Below are 20,206 nucleotides of genomic sequence, written 5' to 3' on the forward strand. Positions count from 1 at the left end.
ATCTCTTCCCTCCCCCTCCTTCCTGGGGGTCATGCAGCCTGTTTCCCAGCCTGGGGAAAATTTCCTGGCTGGCTGTGAAGGGGGCTCTCCTCCCCAGCTGGCTAATAGCCTGGAGCTTTCGCACATCTTGGGTTGTAAATACCCTCTCTGGGTGTCTCTGGAAGGAGGAAAGTAATCACTTTGTGTCCTGTGAATCAGTCTGCTGTTCTGGTAAACAGAGTATGATAATGACTTATTTACAAACGTGTGAATGACTGAAGTAGACACAGGGGCCACTTACACAGCAGCATGCTGCTGTTCAATTGGGCATAATCCATTCATATTAAAGCCATCCCCCCTTTTTTTCCTTTTTAAAAATTTTTTTAATTAAAGAAAGCAACTTCTTTTATTACAGACTCTTTCACAGCACTGATTGTCTCCTGTCTTCTTCCCAGGATGGAGGCTGCAGGTGAATGATCAGCTGATGATGGTGAACGGGGAGTCCCTGCCGGGCAAGAACAACCAGGTTGCCATGGAGACCCTCCTCAGGCCCATGTCCACTGAAGGGAACACGCGGGGCGTGATCCAGCTCATCGTGGCCTGGAGGATCAGCAAGGACAGTGAGGTAAGAGGGACAGGGACAGATGGCATCCCCAAGTGGGAGCAGGACCAAGCTCTGTCCTGATGTGGGCACAGAGTGCCCAGTCCGGGGGGCTCTGCGTTCTGCACAGGCTGCTGTGCTGTCAGTGTGCTGTGTCTGGCGCTCGGTTCTGGGATGCACACAGCCCCAAGTGTGCACTCGCAGGTGTGTTGCCTCCTCTGCAGACAACACTGGGGTCGGTCTGAAAGCACTGCGGCCGGGTCCCCATCTTGAAGAAGGGCCGCCCCTTCCTGCTCGAGCTGACAGTTCTCTTCTGGTGGGCAGTGTTCCAGGAGGGAGGGACATGGACACAGTGGCCTCTCAGTCCCTGGCTTTTCTAGAGTGGGTGCCTCCTGCAGAGCCCCTCTCACGGAGGGGGAGAGTTGGGAAGTTGTCAGAAGTGTAATCCTCCCCACTCTGGCCCTCCCTGTCACCCTTTCTCCTCCACTACAGGCCTGAGTCCGCCTGTAGTGGTGTCTCCTGCCCGATGCTCCAGTGGGGAATCCATGCGCGCTGCCATCTGGGATGTGGGAGGAGGGGAGGGACATAGCCTCTCTGAAGGGGATGGGCTTCTGTGTCCCAGAAAGTAGAACCATACAAAGTAGAGGCATACTTTTTTGTATAGCGGGTGTTTCAAAATTGTGTATTTGTTAATTTATATTAGAACCTGAACAAGTCTTTTCAGAAATCTGCCATAAAGTCTGTGCCATTTAGAGGAACCAGGTGGGGCCTGCTTGTTGAAAGTGTAAAGTTTGTAGTTTGTGTTTTTACTGATACTCAACTCCCCACATTTCGAAATCAGCTTGGCGGAAAGGACCAGCAAACCCTAGAAACTGAAAATTATATCTAAACTGCTTAGGTGTTTTTCTTAATTTTAAAGTCTGTGTTTAGTAGCAAAAGCAAGCTTTTCCGGTTGTGGTGATGGCTCACCCGATCCCAAGATACAATCAGATTTGCAACAGAAACATGCGCTTGAACTCAAAGGGTAATCAGTGGAGAGGCCACCAGTTTTTGAAAGCTTATTGACCATTGACTTATTTTTTTATTGTTTTTACTTTTGAAATGGAGAATGAATTAATGGTAATTAACAAATTAATTTCCACAACAACAAGGGAGCAGTGTAACCTTAACTAAAAACTGCACAGTAGAAGACAAGGGGAAATAAAACATTCACTTTCAAATGATAAATATAAATGCTGATCTCTGAGTAGACTACTGGATTGATTTCCTTGAGTCATGATTTTCATTGGTTTCCAGATCATTCACTAATTTTAATGTAAGTCCCACAAAGAGCTCTGTGACCAGTTCTCCCTAAGACATTACAAGACACAGTGTTCCTTACTAGGTCTTTTCCCAAAACTGAGTAATTTTGTTACTGCATGACAGGTCAATAAATCAGGAGATGAGATGTTGGGGCAAGGAATAGTGACTTTATTTGGAAAGCCGAAACACCGAGAAGATGGCAGACTAGTATCTTGGAGTAACCATCCTGCTCCAGACAGAATACAGGCTCCTTTTATACAGAAAAAAAAAAAAAAAGGAGGTAGTGGGGTTCATTGTTGCAAACTTCTTGCTGTAGGAATGCTTTATTCTTGCAGCCCTCCATGTGGCTCAGGCCATGGTGTCCCTGTAAAACCCCCAACAAAACAAAGGTTTTTCTCTATTTTGCAACTTGCCATCTCCACCTTAGTGCAGAAGTGTTGACATCCTTAAAGGTCAGAGCCCGGAGAACAGGCTCTCCTGTCTATCTCAGGCTAAAGGCAACGTTGTTTCCCAAAAGGTGCAGAGCTGGCAAGGCTAAGCCTAGAAAGCAAGGCACAGTGGTTAAAATTAAAGGAACAGATCCAATATAAAGTCAGATTTGTTCTTTATTTCAATTTCAGCAGATGTTCACTGAGCATCTACTACATTCAGGAAATATATTAGATCCTGGAGATCTGGTGGTGAATACAGCAGACAGGGCTTCCTCTTTAAGTATTCTGCTGGACAGCAGATCACATCCTTATCTCTAAAAGCCAACTAAAATTTCTAACACCTTCTCAAAGTTTTCTTTCAGAGAAAACCATTGAATGTGAGGGGAGTGGATCTTAAAATGTGAGGCATGGACTGGAGGTCAGCATCCTGACTTCAGATGAGCATCCTTGTCCGCAAACCTGCACCAGCCTGGAGTTGTAATAGAAAAGAGCAAATCTGACTTCGTATTGTATATGTTCCTTTTCCTTTAACCCTGTGCCCTGTTTTCTAGGCTTAGTCTCACTAGCTCTGCAGCTTTTGTAAAACAATGTTGCCTTTAGCCTGAAGTATACAGGGCAGCCTATTCTCAGGGCTCTGACCTTTAAGGATATGAACACTTCTGCACTCCTGTAAAGATAACAAGTTGCAGAATAGGGAATAACCTTTGTTTTGTTGGAGGTTTTACAGGGGCACCATAACCTGACCCACAGGGACAGCTGCAAAGGATTCCAAAAACAAAGAATTCCTGCAGCAAGAAGTTTGTGGCAACCAAGCACACTCCCTCTCCTTTTTAGTAGAAAAGGAGCCTGAAGCCTGAGTTGAGGAGGGTAGTTCTCCAAGACGTTAGTCTGCCACCTTCTCAGTCTGCAGACTCTCCTAATAAAGTCACTGTTCCTTGCCCCAATACTTCATCTCCTGATTTATTGGCCTGTCCTGCAGTGAGCAGAACAAGTTTGGACTTGATAACAGTGATCTGGTTCCCTGTCACCCTGGGAAACAGCTGGCGTTGGGGTCCCCCTGCAGTGGCTCTGGAACTCATTCGGGTCTGCATGTGGATTTATGTAGATGAAAATGGTTTAAGTAAGGGAACACTTAAAAAGAGAAGAGCATAATGATTTTGAAGTTCATGCTAATTAAGTACCAAGATCTGAAAAAAGTATTCGGTGTCTAACTAGATATTAAGCTAGGAGCCCAAAGCCTCCAAGTCAAGTCTCGCCATTTCCAGGACGGCAACTGTAAAAGCCTGCAGTAAACCCTACCGCAGTGCTTGCTGGGAAGACAAAATAAGGTTATGTATGAGGAAGTGATTAAAAATTATAGAGCACCATAGGAATACGAAGTTTAGCTGCTACTGCTGTGATTGTCTGGGTCATCCACAAGGCTCTGGATTTTCAGTATGCTCTGTTGTGGGATATTGCATTTGAATAAAGATGAATTTGAGACAGAAAGTAACACATGTGCTACCACTTAAACACACTGAGATTCACATTCACTTGCCCTAATCGCCAGCACAAAGGCAGCCTCAAAGTCCACTTAGTTTCTTAAGTGAAGATGGAAATTAAATGGGACTTGTCACAGCTCATAAAGCTCAATTCTACATTAAAATATTGCCTGAAGAAGGAAAGCCTCAAGGCATAGTTCTTTTTTGACAGGGAAAAGATGGTAATAAGGCCTTGAGATCCAAAGGAAAACAAAATGAAGGAACAATCTCCCTTTGGTTTATAATGCATATAATTGTACCCAGAACATTATTCATTGCATAAATGCATATATATTTCCAAAGCGTTACCAGCATTCAAGGGCTGTTTCCACATGACAGAATTTCTAAAATATGTGTCCTTTGACCAAGATGAGCCTTAATGTTCCCCTCAGCTGGACTAACCTTTAGAAAGATTTATCCTGACTACAGGCCCTTGACCTCTTATTTCTTAGAGCATATGCTTCAGAAAATTTGGAATTGCACATTCTTTCTCTGCTCTTTTGAGATGCAAATCTTCTATAATCCTGGAGTGTCTTTCTCAGGGCCCTGGGACTGGCCCTCTGAAATATAACCATTAAGGAAGGGAGCCCCTGGTCTCTGGGAGAGCTGGGACCTAACTGCAGCAAGAGGGACTTAGTAACCGCAGCAGCCTGGTCACCCAGGCCAGCTCCCCACCAGCAGCCCTCAGCGCTTTCCCGCTAGTTCACCATAGCACTTAAAAACCCTCTCACCTTTTGTTCTGGAAGAGCGGAATTCAGTTTCTCTCTTCTACTGCAATAGCTTGAATCTCTGTTGCAAAAGTCCTGAGTCAGGTCTTCCTTAGCTGTTCATCTGGTGCAGTTTTCCTTTGACCCTTCTTTCTAAGGTGGGCATTTTGCTTCTTGGTTGAAAGCCCACTGGGGACAGAGCTAAGCATTACCACTACTTGGCTAAGTGGTTATTTGACACAACTCTCAAATATAAGAACTGTTACCCAATGGTGGCAATATGTAACTAATCCTATTTCTCTAAGAAAACCACAATTTACAAAGTTAAAATAAAAATTCCACTAATACCCCGCGTATCTAAACATCTTAGCCTATCATGTGTAGCAGAGCTCAGTCCTACCTGTTCAAAGATGTTCTTTCCAGCATCTTCATCCTGCCCAATGTCTTCACTAGTCCACTAGTGATATCTTCCTTTGCATCCCTACCTCTCAGTTTGCCATTCTGTCCTGAGATTCACTTTCTCCTCCTCCAGCTTGGGTCTTCTCACACGCATTAGACAACCTTTCTTATTTATTCCAGCTCTTGTTGTCTTTCCTCACCTACTCTCATGTGCTTGTGTTCTGCACCACGAAATTCAGCAGTTCTTTGAATCTGGGACCTGTTTGTACCACATCTGTTTCAGGAGCAATGCATACGAGAAATGAACTTGTAGTAAGTAGGTTGATAACACTGGGTTGTCAGCTAATAACAGTAATAATTATGAGAGTATGAAATCTAACATGAACTTATTTCATATCTCACTTAATCTCTTTAATAAACCTATGACATGGGTATTTTTATTACACCCATTTCTCAGATTAAATAACTTTCAGATTAAATAACTTGCCTGATTCCCTTTCACTCCATCCAGCCCAGCACTAAACAATGGCTAATCTACTTTTTGTCTCTATCAATTTGCCTATTTTGGACATTTCATGTACAGTAGAATCACATTATATGTGATGTACTGTGACTATCTTTCACTTAGCAGAGTGATTTCGAGGTTCATCTGTGTTGTAACATGTCAAACTTCACATTTCACTCCTGTTTATTGCTGTATAGTATTCCATTATATGACTATACCACATTTTAAAATCCATTTATCGGTTGATGGACATTTGGGGTGTTTCCAAATTCTGGCTATTATGCTACTATAAACATTCATGTACAAATTTTTGTGTGGGCATATGGTTTCATCTCTTTTGCATATGCGTCTAGTGGAATTGCTCGGTCATATGGTAACTCTATGTTCAACAACTTTAAAAACTGCCAAAGAGTTTTCCAAAGTGGCTGCACCATTTTACATTCTCAGCAGCAGTATAAGAGGGTTCCAATTTCTCCATATGCTTGTCAACACTTGTGACCTGACTTTCGGATTATAATTATCATCATAGGTGTGAAATAGTATCTTATTATGGTTTTAATTTGTGTTTCCTGTTATATAAGTATGCCAAGTACCTTTTCTTGTACTTATTGGTCATTTGTATATCTTCTTTGAATAAATGGAATATCATTTTTATTGGTTTATTTGTCTTTTTTGAGTTACAAGATTTCATTACACATTCTAGATAAAAGTCCGTTATGACATACTCGATTTGCTAATATTTTATCCCATTCTGGGATTTGTCTTTTCGCTTTATTAACTACATTCTGTGGCGCATAAAAAGTCTGAATTTTGATGGAGTTCAATTTACTTATTATTTGCTCTTGTTGCTTGTGTGTTTGGTGTCATATCTAAGAATCAACTGTCAAATCCGACGTCGTGAAGGTACATCCCTATGTTTTCTTCTAATAGTTCTATAATTTTAACACTTACATTTAGATTTTGGATCTATTTCATATTAACTTTGCATATGATGTTAGCTAAGGATCTAACCTCATTGGTTTGCATGTGGCCACCCACTTGTCCCAGTGCCATTTTTGAATAGACCCTCCTCTGACTGAATTGTCTTGTAATCGTCTCAAAATCAGTTAACCTTAGATGCATGGGTTTATTTCTATTTCGGTGATCTACGTATCTATCTTTATGCCAGCCCCACACTGTCTTGATTACTGTTGCTTTGTAGGAAGTTCAGAAAATGAGGAATATGAATCTTCTTACTTTGTTCTTCTTCCAAATCTGCTTTGGTTCTTCTGTGTCCTTTTAAATTCCAGACAGATTTGGGGGTCAGTTATTCATTTCTTCAAAAAAGGCCTTTCAGATTTTGACAGAGTTTAAAGTAAATATTGCCATCTTAACAATGTTGAATTTTCTCAACATGCTTTCCACTTATTTAGATCTTTAATGTCTTTCAGAAATTTATCAGAATCTAAGTTTAGGGTATACGTTTTGCCCTCACTTTGTTAAATTTATTCCTAAGTACTATTCCTTTTGATACTATTGTATGGAGTTGTTTTCCTAATTTCATTTCACAAGAGATGTCTCTTGCCTGAGTATTCATAAGAGTATCACACATAAGTCTTTGAAAGATTTTGCTTAGGAAGCATTATTTTAGCTGTCTTTTTATGTTTTGAAAGCAGACAAGAGCAGGATTTCAAGAAACCCAGATAGGAATACTATAGAATACTATAACAAGGCATGCCTGCCAAATTTCACAAGTCAGTTTTTGGCTGAGACCACTGTAATAAAGACAGGTTTCCAAGAGAAAAACAAGCAGAAGTTTATTAACATGTACACCTCATGTATATATGGGAGATACCCAAGGAAAATGAGTAATTCAAAGAGACAATTTAGAATTCCAGCTTTTACAGCATCTTCAACAAAGGGTAAATTTGTGGAGAAATGACAGGACAGCAGAAAGAAGGTTCAGGCCTCCAGGGGTTGAAATAAAGGTTGTTTAGTTAAGTTTCTTATGCAGATTCTTCTGGTTCCAAAACTCAGAAGGGTAGAAAGAAAATTATTTGTCCTCCCCTGTAGAGCCCAGGAAGATAGAGGAAAAATCTTTTTCCCCTTATGGGAAAATGGGGTGTCTAATGGTGTGATTAACTTTTGTCCTTTTTGGTAGAAATGGGAGAAGGAATGGCTGTTAAAATGTATGTCCTGCTTTTAAGCAAATAGGGGAAGGTGGGAGCTCTTCTTTTATCCTCAGCTCAAAAGAATTCTTATGCCCAAATCATACATCTGGGAGTGGCACATCCTGCTACACTTCAGTTCAAAAGCTGACTATGAAATAAGCAACAAAGCAAATTAACAGGAGAATAGATTCACAATTTTATCATTTTTAATATTGCATACACAAGGAGTTTCATAGGAAAAAAAGAAAAGTACCTCCCCAGAAGGGGTGAGATTTGAGAGCTTATATACCACCTTAATAGGGGAAGGGAATGGGGGGATGTGGGAATTCTAGGGGAGAATAAAACTTTTTTTTGAAAGATAAACGGGCCTTTTCTAAAGCCTTTTTGTTTATTTTGCTTTCTTTAACTTTGCTGCAGAAGCTTTATTGTTTCCATTTGGGCCGCGGCTCAGGCGGGGCTCCAGGGTGGTTACAAGCTGCCTGGTGGCTGCAGGCAGAAAGGCTCAAGCAGAAGCCCTGACACCCGGGAAACGCAGAGGAGCCCCTCAAAGGCCCCGGAGCTCCCGAGGCTCCAGTCCTGCTGAGGATGAGCCTTTGGAAGAGATACTCGCTCTGCCCACCCTGGGGTCAGCAGGCTGAGAGTTCACTCAGATAGTTGCCCACCTGGAGGATGCCTTCCACCGGCTCGCCTAGGCGGCCGCTGCGGGAAGCCGCGGGAGGGCGCGGGGCCGGGAAGCCGCTCCGGGAAGCCGCGGGGAGGGCGCGGGGCCGGGCGGCCGCTCCGGGAAGCCGCGGGGAGGGCGCGGGGCCGGGCGGCTCCCGCAGAGCCGCGGGGAGGGCGCGGGGCCGGGCGACTCCCGCAGAGCCGCGGGGAGGGCGCGGAGCCGGGCGGCCGCTCCGGGATGCCGCGGGGAGGGCGCGGGGCCGGGCGGCCGCTCCGGGATGCCGCGGGGAGGGCGCGGGGCCGGGCGGCCGCTCCGGGATGCCGCCCGAGGGGGCGGGGCCTGGATAGACGGTAGGGGCGGCGGCTCTGGAGACGCCCGAGCTCACCGTGGCTCTCAAGGCTCGGCCGCGGGAAGGGGCGATGGGAACCACCGAGTTTTAGCCCGAAGTCCCGGTCACCCCTCGGTTCGCCCCCGCACACGCCCCCCCTCCCCGCCCTTGCTCCCGGAGTTCGCTCTCCCGTCGCCGTCGCGTCGTCTTGTACCCAATGCCCGTCTCCTCCTTTCTCCTTTCCTCTCGTGTTCCCGTTGAAGAAGATATATCGCAGCTTCATTACACATACTACCTTTCAATACGTGTATGCACTGTAATTTTTTTCACAAAATTCTTTTTCCTTTTACCTCATCTTCTAAATCAGAGAATGTTTTAAAAGTGAGAAAAATAGAATCCATGTATTTAAATTCTACCCTTAACCATTTCATGTGGTAATTACGATTTTAAAAATTGACATGTTTTGATGAGTCATACGCACTTTGGTTTTGTTTCCAAATAATCACATTAAAAATTTTTTCACAGATATATTCAAGTGAATAATGTATACTTTCTAGGAAATAAAGTTTGAATCCACTTATCTCACTATGCTGAAGAATTTATTATTTAGTGTCAATTTAATTAAAAGTCACAATGTTGATGTAAGTCAGAAAGTAGGGATTTAAATTAGATGCTGTCATAAATTGCAAGATAATTTCCCTTCAGTCAACTTTGCTGTTTTTAAATCACTTTTTCATTTCATAAATGGTACAGATACTTACCATAAATACCTTTTAATGATAATTCTCTGCAAATAGAATACACATATGTATATCTGTATTTGTATCTGTATCTATATACATCTGTAGTTAAATATTGCTCCTGCAAAGTGACATCCCACTACCAAGAAAAAAGACCTCAAAAATAGTTTTTATAGTCAAAAAGAATATACTCTCTCATGGTATCTGTTCAACTCAATCTGTGTCTTGCCATTTTAATAGGAAAATAAAATCATTACAATAATCTCATTTTATGAGTTCATTTTCGATCCCCTTGGCAATGAGACCAAAATAGTTAAAATGTATTTTTTGGAAGAAAGACTATAAATATTATTTTAAATGAAATCTCAATATTTTAAGTACATCCAGGACTGTTCTAGTTGAAGGAATTAGTTCATCATAGTTGTACATGTTCATTTTCCTACACAATTTTTTAAAGAAATATGATTAGAATTTACCCAGCATAAATTATTTGTTCTCATTACTTGCTACTTTTGGTGGCTGATGTATCTCAATAAATCAACAGTTATGTAGCTTTAAAAATTCTAATGTTCTGATTGCATGTAAATGATTAATATATTGTGATTTATCTACAATATTTAGATTAAATATAAAATATCTTGATTAGATATTTCTTATTAAAATAATACCAGGACTATTAATAAGAATGCTTAAGTAAATGCATTTGGAGAGTATGCTCACTGACATTTGAAAAGGATGTTTCCTAATATAAATGCAAACAGCAGACAGTTTTAAATGCCTTTTTGAAAAGCAATATTAATAATCTGAGATTTAATTTTTTACTTGTTATCTCTTATGATCATACTTTTATTGAGAATACAGAATTAATCTGAGAAAGCGAGAGTTAGTACAAGTGTAAAGAGTGTGGAGTTGTACTGTTTTTATTTTTATCTAAAAAATATATTGCTTTAGTCTTTACACTTTATTATGTAAAAACCAAACATCTTGGAAAATCAGGAGAGGATAAAAATCCTTACATAATATTTTTCTGGTAGTATAAAATATTACCTGACCAAATTTGAATTATGTATTAGAATTTATTTTTAATAATTCTAGCTTAAGCCTTTATTTAGCTCACAAACAATTCATTTCAACCACCCAGTCAAGACGTTTCCCTAGAAGTAATGCTAGAAATAATCAAGACGTGCAAGCTCAGGTTTGTTTTCAGAGATGTTCTTCAGAGTGTTATTTAAACTAATAGTCAATAATATAGAAATGTTTGACTTAAGTGTTGCGTATATGAAACACATACTAAGAATCAAATTTTGGTTAGTAGTTAGTGGTCAGTGAAATGTTAATGACACAAGTCAGATGAAATTCAGAAGTACAGGCCTATATATAAGCCTGCTTATTCTTAGATCCATGAGTATAAATCTCTGTCTATAAGCATAAGCAGATGTACACATACACATATATGTATACATACTCACACACACACACACACACACACGTTGATGAAAATAAATCTTGGAAAGAATTATGCAGAATGTTAATAGGAGAACTAAGGTTGTTTTTCAAGTTAAATATACAAACATACTAACTACTCATAGCCATTGAGTTCTACAGTGCTCATAAACTTATCCCACCCTCCCTACACTTGTAGCTCAGTTTACAGATATTGGTAAAGGATACATCAAAAATGTTCAGTTTTAAATTCAGATAATACACAGTAATAGTATTAACCTATAAATTGAGGTTAAAGAAACATTGTTAAATATTAAAATATAGTAAGACTTAAGTGGTAGAATGTTTTAATTTGAATGTATTTATTGCTTGGATTCAGTGGGAAAAAATTATAGGGCTAACCCATCAGAAGTTAATTGATGAATAAATTCATAGAAGAGTACTTATCCTAAAGAATAGATGCACTGAGGTACAAATGAAAGCTTTGGCCTTGGTGGGGAGAAATGATTCTAAGAATAGACTTTGTAATTTTTGTGCTTGAAGGTATACATTGGCCTAGAGGATACAATGCAAAGCTTCTCATTGACATGTAATAAAGTGCTGTGGAAAAGTGATGACTTGCTGAATTATGCAGATGGTGTCACATAAAGTAAATTAAAAAAACATGCTTATACTTAATTATTTGTAATAGATAAAGATTTCATATATCTACACATTATACACTTTATACTTTTCCAGCTTGTCTCTTATTTTCAGTTCGTATCTTTTTTTCTTATTTGCTTGATCCAAACTAAGGTATCTGAAACTGTGGATATATATAAATTAGTATCGTATTTGAACATAGCATTATTAGCAAAAGAGTAAAGGATGTCATAGGAACAGTTTTGTGAAGAAGATTGAAGATTACAGGAGATTATTTTCTATTTCCACTAATTCTTTCTCTTAATGGCACACACACACACAAGAGTGAATACACAAAATGTGCTGAGAATATTCCTAAACTGGTATCAAAAAGAAAGTTTTCCACAAACACACTACTTCTGTATCTCAATCCTTCACATTGATAACTTTATGCTCATTTAGTCATCTTTTTTTAATAATCACTTTTAGTAAACATTTGTTTTTGAGAAGCTGTCTTGAGGGAGCTCAGCTATTGGATTTAGAAGAAAAAGCTTCTGTTATAAATATGTTCTCAGAATACAAGTACTATAGTACTAGTATATTACAAAGTATTATAAATATATTCAAAGAAAACTATGTTTAAGATTTAAAGGAAAGTATGATGACACTGATTCAAGAAATCAATGATAACAGCAAGAGATAAAACTTACATTAAGGGAAAAGAAATGAAGATTTTAAAATTGAAACATTCAATAACTAAAACTCACTGTTGGGGCTCAACAACACACTAGAGGTGGCAGAAGGAACAATTAGTAAAGTTGAAAACAGGGCAAAAGCGATTCTCCAATCTGACAGACAGTGAAAAATTAAGATAGTTTCTCATAGAACTGTGGTACACCAGTACGCGTGGCAACACGCACAAAACTGGCAGACCAGAAGAGAGAAACATACAAAAAAATTTAGACGGCAAAATGCCTGAAAACTTTTTAAAATTCAAAGAAAACATTCATCTGCACACCTAAGTTCAACAAACATTACAGAGAACAAACATAAGAGATTCACAACTAGACAGCACAGACAGTTAAAAAGACAAGGAGAAAATCTTAAAAGCAACGAGCAAAACAATTCATTCTGTGCAGCAAACCAAGAGATTAGCAACTGACTCCTTATCAGACATATTACAGAACTCCTTTAAGGGCCTCGTATTCGTAAATAGTAAAGCAAGCGTACATATTTTGTGGCCTTCATTTACAATAGATAAATACCACTTTTCTGGTGTTCAGTCAATATCAAAAAATGCCTTACTTGATTGGTCTTTGGAACCAAGTCTATGCAAGAAGACTGGCTTGCCTGGATCTGGGTGTGAGCCAAAGCTTGAAGACATATAAATCAAGGGTTAAGTGAGAATCCCAAGCTTGGTAACGTAAAGAAAATTGTATACACAATCTGGCTTTAAAACGTTGCTGGTGAGCCAGAGTACCAGAGCATGGAACAAATAGGCAGGCAGGAACCTAGTTCAGTGATTAGATGAATGCAGATCACCTGGAAAGACTTGGGAGCAGCATAAATGGCCCATGAATAGATATCTTTTCCCTAAAGCATGATGCACAGCACAGCATGTACATAAGCTGACTCATTTCAATTGTCAGAGCTGTAGTGACAACACAAGGACCTACGCCTTTACCAGTAAATAAAGGGGAATCTACCTACAACACTAGAATATCAGCACAATGTACAGAAGAATAGGAGGGCAAAATAAATATAATTTTCAAAAGACTGGGATGTGCTGCAGTGTTATTAAATAGGATGGAAAATCTAAGAAGTGTGAAAAACCTTTTAAAATGTTAGATTTTACAGGGTCACTATCAAGAAAGGAGTCAAAGTACTAGGAAAATAATCCATAATTTAAAGAGAAACTTTTCAGGGTTTTGAGAGTAGTGAGCAATGTATACCAAGAGTAGGGCAGGAACAGTAGAGGGCAGGCCCAGGAGTGTGCAGGCCCAGGAGTATGCAGGCCCAGGAGAGGGCAGGCCCAGGAGTGTGCAGGCCCAGGAGAGGGCAGGCCCAGGGGTGTGCAGGCCCAGGAGAGGGCAGGCCCAGGGGTGTGCAGGCCCAGGAGAGGGCAGGCCCAGGGGTGTGCAGGCCCAGGAGAGGGCAGGCCCAGGAGTGTGCAGGCCAAGAAGTGTGCAGAGATAGGAGGGAGCAGGCACAGGAGTGTGGAGGACCTGGAGTGTGCAGGCCCAGGAGTGTGCAGGCCCTGGGGCGTATAGACACAGGAGTGAGCAGGCCCAGGAGTGTGCAGACACAGTAGTGTGCCAGCTCAGGAATGTTTAGGCCAAGGAGAGGGCAGGCCCAGGATTGTGAAGGCCCAGGAGAGGGCAGGCCGAGGAGTGTGCAGGCCCAGGAGTGTGCAGACCCAGGAGTGTGCATGCCCAGTACTGTGCAGGCCCAAGAGTGTGTAGACACATGAGTGTGTAGGCCCAGGATTGTTCCAACACAGGAGTGTGCAGGCCCAGGAGAGTGCAGGCACAGGAGGGAGCAGGCCCAGGAGAAGGTAGGCCCAGTAGTGTGCAGGCCCAGGAGTGTGTACACACAGGAGTGTGGTGGCACAGGTGTGTGCAGACAAAGGAGTGTGCAGGCCCAGGGGTGTGCAGACACAAGAGAGGGCAGGCCCTGAATTGTTCAGGCCCAAGAGTTTGCAGACACAGGAGTGTGCAGCCCTGGAGTGTGCAGACTCAAGTTGGAGCAGGCACAGGAGTGTGCAGGCCCATGTGTGTGTAGGTCCAGGAGTGTGCAGGCACAAGTCTGTGCAGGCCCAGGAGCATCTAGACACAGAAGTGTGCAGGCCAAGGTGTGTGCAGTCCCAAGAGTTTGCAGGCCCAGTAGTGTGCAGACACAGGAGTGTGAAGGCCCTGGACTGTGCAGACACAGGAGTGTGCAGGTACAGGAGGAGGCAGGCACAGGAGTGTGCAGGCCCTGGAGTGTGAGGCACAGGAGGGAGCAGGCCCACCAATGTGCAGGTCCAAGAGAGGGCAGGCCCAGGAGTGTGCAGGCCTAGGAGCGTGTAGGCACAGGATTGTGCAAGCCCAGGAACGTGTAGACACAGGAGTGGGCAGGCCAAGTAGAGGGCAGGCCCAGGAGTGTGCAGGACCAGGCGTGTGCCGGCACAGTTGGGAGCAGGCCCAGTAGAGGGCAGTCCCAGAAAAGGGTAGGCCCAGGAGTGTGCAGACACAGGAAAGATCAGGCCCAGGAGTGTGCAGACATAGGAGGGAGAAGGTACAGGAGTGTGCAGGCCCAGGAGCATGTAGACACAGAAGTTGTCAGGCCCAGGAGTGTGCAGACCCAGGAGTGTGCAGTCCCTGGGGTGTCCAGGCCCAGGAGAGAGCAGACCCAGGAGTGTGCAGACACAGGAGTGTGAAGGTGCAGGAGTGTGCAGACACAAGAGTGTGCAGGCCCAGGAGTGTGCAGACACAGGTGTGTGCAGTCCCAGGAGTGTGTAGACACAGGAGTGTGCAAGCCCAGGAGTGTGTAGGCACAGGAGTGTGCAGTCCCAGGAGTGTGTAGACACAGGAGTGTGCAAGCCCAGGAGTGTGTAGGCACAGGAGTGTGCAGGCCCAGGAGTTTGCAGGCTCAGGAGGGAGCAGGCTCAGGAGAGGGCAGGACAGGTGCTGGCAGGCCCAGGAGAGGTCCTATTAGATTTCCATAGATGACGTTGAGAGGCAATGGGCATTTGAGTCTGGAATACAGGAGGGAAGTCTGGGTTGGAAATGGCAGTTTGGAAGTTACCAACGTGTAGAGAACACATAGAGCCCTAAGGCTGATGCGGGCGGCAGCAGACAGTAGCAGAGGCCAGCAGGCTGAGCCTCAGGGGTGCTGTGTGCCAGGACTCAGGGGCTGGGACTGAGAAGAGCGGCCAGGGCCGTGGGAGGAAACCAGAGCAGCCTGAGAGCCGGGAAGCCCCGTGAGGAAAGGGCTTGAGGAAGTCGGGGAGAGCAGCGGGGGGAAGCGTGGCTGCCGGGCCGTGCGAGGGGAGGGCTGAGAGCTGCCCGGGGAGTCAGCGCCTGGTGGGTGGCGGGGGACCCTGTCGTGAGCAGTTGCAGTCAGTGGACACGCTTGCTTGGAAGGAAAATGAGAGGAATCAGAGGAAGCGGATGGGAACAGCTTCTTTGCAGGGGCAGGAGGCGTGTGTGCTGGGGAGCAGAGAGATGGGGCCGCAGCTGGAGGGTGAACGCATCTTTTTTTATAAGAGGAGGGCAGTAACAGTGTTGTATGCTGATAGAAAAGATAGTTTAAATGGGGAAGTTGGTAACACCACGTTCCCTTAGGTCAGGGCAGTTGCAGGTGGGGGCCCAGAAATGTCCCTGAGAGAGTCAGCTTCAAAACACTTGCCAGGTCCAGTCCACTGAAGACCAGCTCCCAGGAGTGTCAGCCACTTAGGAACTCTGCCGCCCCCTGCAGTTTTGATCCTGGCAGGGCCAGAAGCCGTAATTAGCCAGCTGAGGGAGGAAGGATGGAGGTGGGCAGGAAGAAGAGGCCTGCCCTGCCTCCCCCTCTCCTGCAGGTGGTCAGCCAGCAGCCTGGCCTCGATGAGTAACTGACGTGGTGTCTTCATAGTCACGTGGTTAAAAAGTTCTCAAATGTTATACCATGCTCCCACATAAATCTCAGATTGACTCAAGATTTAATTGGTGGAAATAAAAGCAAAAAAAAAAAAATACAGTGAAGAAAGCGTGTAAACATAAGGCTGAGCCACAGAGCAGGGCCAGCAGACATGCGGAAACACATTTTTATTTCATCTGGAGAGCGTGTGTTGGTTTCTCAAGTTTGTACTTAATGATACATATTGCCACAATCTCTGAAACCATGAAAACAGCTTTCTGCTGTTTGCATCTGCTAAATTCCCTGGAGACTGGCTGGAGCCCAGAGGGATGGGGAAAGGAATACACTGAGGGATAAGGAGATACAGAGAGTTTTGGTGGGGAGCTCTCTGGGAAACAAGGCCTTCAGCATCCTGTGGTTCCACCTCACTCTAACCGCAGTTGCATACAAACATGGCTTTCTCAGGGGCAAGCCTCACTTCTGGAAATGTCCCAGAACACTCAGCCACCTAGCGCCAACCTTTGAAGGGAATCCAAAATGGCCCACAAGCAATTGCAGAGATTTGAATTGCCTTAGGCTCCCACCTGTGCACTGGGCACCCTGGGCCTCTGGGCCTCTGAGCACACTCACAGGGACACTGGCTCTGGAGGGACAGTTGAGGGTCAGTGCTGTTGCTAGGCTACGAGTGTTCCGGACCAAACATTCCGAGCCGCTGAGCTTCACAGCCAAGGTGTGGCAGCGAGACCTCTGTGGCTCTTCTGCAGCGCCAGCGCTGAGATTGGGAGGTGGCAAGAGACCAGGAGGGAAGTGAGTGGTGTCGGAAGGCGATAAGCCAGATGAAGAAGAGACTCACTCAGTTCGTGAGCTGGGTGGACTTCAGCATCCATCAGAGAGAGCGCAGGAATCGTGAGACGCCTGTGCCTGGATATCATGTCCATAGGTGTGAGCTAAAGGACTTCCACAAAGCCGCATATTTAGGTGACACGCGGACAGTGCAGGAGTTGCTGTCACGGAAGAAAAATGTAGACAGCAGAGACAGGAAGAACAGGTAACAGCTTTGGGGCGGGGCGGGGCGGGGTGGGCCTGGGAGGAGCTGCCAACTGTGGTTGTAAGACACGGATTTTAAATTGCCTTCCCATGTCAGAGATGTTGAAGTGTGAGACAATGAGCATGTTAGAATCATTGAAGTACAGTGTTCTCTCTCATCCTTGCAGCAGCAAAGTAGATAAACTGTTATTTTACTTAACTGAAATGTTGTCTTGGTAAAATAGTAATGGTAACAATTATAATATTATCTAACAATTTCTGAGCTATTCAACTGCCAGACACTTTGCATAGCTTTTCATTTAAGCATCGCAGTGGCATCCTGTAAGATAGCTACTACTTCTTGCCCATTTTGTTGATGAGGAAATTGAAACACAGACAGGCTAAGTGAGAGCTAATAAGGAAGAGTGTTAAAGTAGAAGTCAGACCCAAGTTGAGCTGAATCTCAACGGCATGCCCTTTCTATTCAAACAGGTAGTTCTTCCATTAATGTGGTGAGTAATAAGAGCTAATAAATATTGTTCTTTCCCCATAGAAAGAACTAAGATAAGAAGACTAAATGTTAGTTTTAAAGGGATAGGAATAGCATGCTGTTGAATGTTTACAATTACACGAGTAACTGTATCTTTGAACTAGTTTGAACTGTATCACTCTAATTTCCTAAAAAGTCCTCTCATGTTCACAGGACTGCCCTACACTTAGCCTGTGCCAGCGGCCAGTCATCAGTGGTGGCTCTCCTTGTCCAGTGGAAGTGTGACCTGAATGCTCGTGATGAGGAAAGCAAGACAGCTCTCATCAAGGTGTGTAGCAGCCAACCGTGTCCACGTGAGGTGGATTCGATTTACTTAGAATAAAAATGAATTTATCTGTTTTAAATGTAACAAAGTGCTGGAACTTGAGGAATGTTAACTTGGAATGCCTAGCACTTACAGTCTGTTTCTTGGCATGATACCAACAGGCTGTACAATGCCGGAAAGAAATGTGTGTCACTATCCTGCTGAAACAGGGTGCTGACCCGAATCTTGAAGACAACTGTCAAAACACTGCTCTGCATTATGCTGTCTTGGCTGAAGAAACATCAATTGCAGCAGAGCTGCTCCGCTGTAATGCAAACATCGAGGCGATAAACAAGGTATAGCTCAACTGACTATTTACAAGATATTTGAAATACAGGGGTTTTTCTAGCTACAGGTGTTTTATTTATAGTAGAATGTATACTGAATACATCAGGCCCTGTTATCATGGAAACAACTCCAAAGCCAAGGCCAGGGGCTAGAGGTAGTGCCCACAGAAAGGGCAGAGCTCTGTCTCCCAGCCGCACTTCTACCCCAGAAGGAGCAACTTCCCATTAGGAAGTGCCTGGGGGTGGGTGGTAGGCTCAGAGCCTACAGAAGATGAAGGCTTGCGGGGAGTGAAGTGATGGCAAGGGCGGGCTGCCTGCCTGGGGATGGGTGGGAGGAGGAAGGAACCCAGCGACCCAGCAGGGGGAGCTGGGTGACTGCACCTGGGCAGGGAAGGCAGCAAGCCACAGGCCCTGAGCACCCCAGGATCCCAGGTTCTAGAATCTGGGCAAGTGAGGTCAGGTCATGTTTGACAGCCAGCAGGGGCATTCACTTGTGCTGGTGGCCACATGGCCCTCCATGTACACCTTCACTTTGGGGTCTCCCATGCTCAGCCTGCTGTATCTCCCCTGCGGGGCTGTGGCTGTAGGTGGGGAGCAAGTGACAGCGCAGCTGGTCCTCCTGCTTTTCCTCCTGGCTCTCGCCTGAAGATTTTGATTGAATAAGTCTACTCACATCTGGATACAGGTATTTAGAAATACTTCCCTGAGATTCTGATACAACCCTTGGTTAAGGACTATTGAATGGATACATGTAATACATGTAAATTCACAGATCTCAAAAATAAGACGTCTCTGGAAGAGCAGGGGTTTGATAGATGCTGCTTCTTTCAGTGCTCTCCTTTCCAGCTGTGTTAGCCTGACTTTTATCCGTCTCTTCCTGGCAATATTACTGGCAGCATCTATTGCCTTGAAGAATAGCTCCTTTTCCTTTCTAACCACTGATCATTCAGTGGCACTCAGACAGTCTTAGAAACTTGGTTGTGGTGAGTGATTCAATAAGTAGAGTCGGACCCTTTAAAGATTTTGCACCATTTGTTCCCATCCAGGTCATTAGGTCAACAGGGTTTTTCTGATTGCAGTAATAGGAAATCATGAGCCTTCTTTTGGTTAAAGCTGTGTGACAGACTCTTGCAATATATCTGTTAGATTCACTGAGCCCTAGCATAATCAAGATGACAGCTTTTTAAAATTAAAGTCTTGTTGATTTACAGTGTTGTGATAGTTTCTGGTGTACAGCAAAGTGATTCTATTATATATATATATATATATATATATATATATATATATATATATATATTCTTATTCAGTTATATGTATCTATATTCTTATTCAGCTATATATATATTCTAATTCAGTTATATATATATTCTTATTCAGTTATATATATATATATTCTTATTCAGTTATATATAAAATTCTTATTCAGTTATATATATTCTTATTCAGTTATATATATATTCTTATTCAGTTATATATATTCTTTTTCAGTTACACATAAAATTCTTACTCAGTTATATATATTCTTATTCAGTTATATATACTCTTATTCAGTTATATATATATTCTTATTCAGTTATATATATTCTTTTTCAGTTATATGTATATACATATATATATTCATATTCTTTTCTGTTATGGTTTATTGCAGGATATTGAGTATAGTTCCTTGTAGTATATACAGTAGGACCTTGTTGTTCATCTATTTTATATATAGCAGTTTCTATCTGCTAGTCCAAAACTGCTAATTTGTTCTTCTCCCATTCCCTTTCCCCTTTGGTAACCACCAGTTTGTTTTCTATGTCTGTGAGTCTGTTTCTGCTTTGTAAATAAGTTCATTTGTATCATATTTTAGAGTCCATATATTGAGTGATAGCCTATGGGATTTGTCTTTCACTTTCTGACTTACCTCACTCAGTATGATAATCTCTAGGTCCTTCCATGTTGCTGCAAGTGGCATTATTTCATTCTTTTTTATGGCTGAGTCCTATTCCATTGTATATAAGTATACCATGCAAGATGGCAGTTTTAAACATCAAGACCCATGACATTA

The 20,206-nt window shown here is 43.1% G+C and overlaps 1 protein-coding gene across 1 annotated transcript in view; it reads left to right on the plus strand.

The window, feature by feature from the left end:
• The first annotated feature begins 565 nt into the window (after positions 1–565).
• LOC116277371 (ankyrin repeat domain-containing protein 26-like) overlaps positions 566–20,206 on the plus strand; it is a 52,203-nt gene continuing 32,562 nt past the window's right edge. The window contains exons 1-4 of the mRNA XM_072949419.1: positions 566–604; positions 16,930–17,037; positions 17,719–17,833; positions 17,992–18,165. Of these exons, the coding sequence (XP_072805520.1) occupies positions 18,013–18,165 (153 nt within the window). The 5' untranslated portion in view covers positions 566–604; positions 16,930–17,037; positions 17,719–17,833; positions 17,992–18,012. The remainder of the gene's footprint in view (positions 605–16,929; positions 17,038–17,718; positions 17,834–17,991; positions 18,166–20,206) is intronic.

This window comes from Vicugna pacos, chromosome 25, assembly GCF_048564905.1.
Source record: "Vicugna pacos chromosome 25, VicPac4, whole genome shotgun sequence".
Taxonomy (NCBI): Eukaryota; Metazoa; Chordata; class Mammalia; order Artiodactyla; family Camelidae; genus Vicugna; species Vicugna pacos.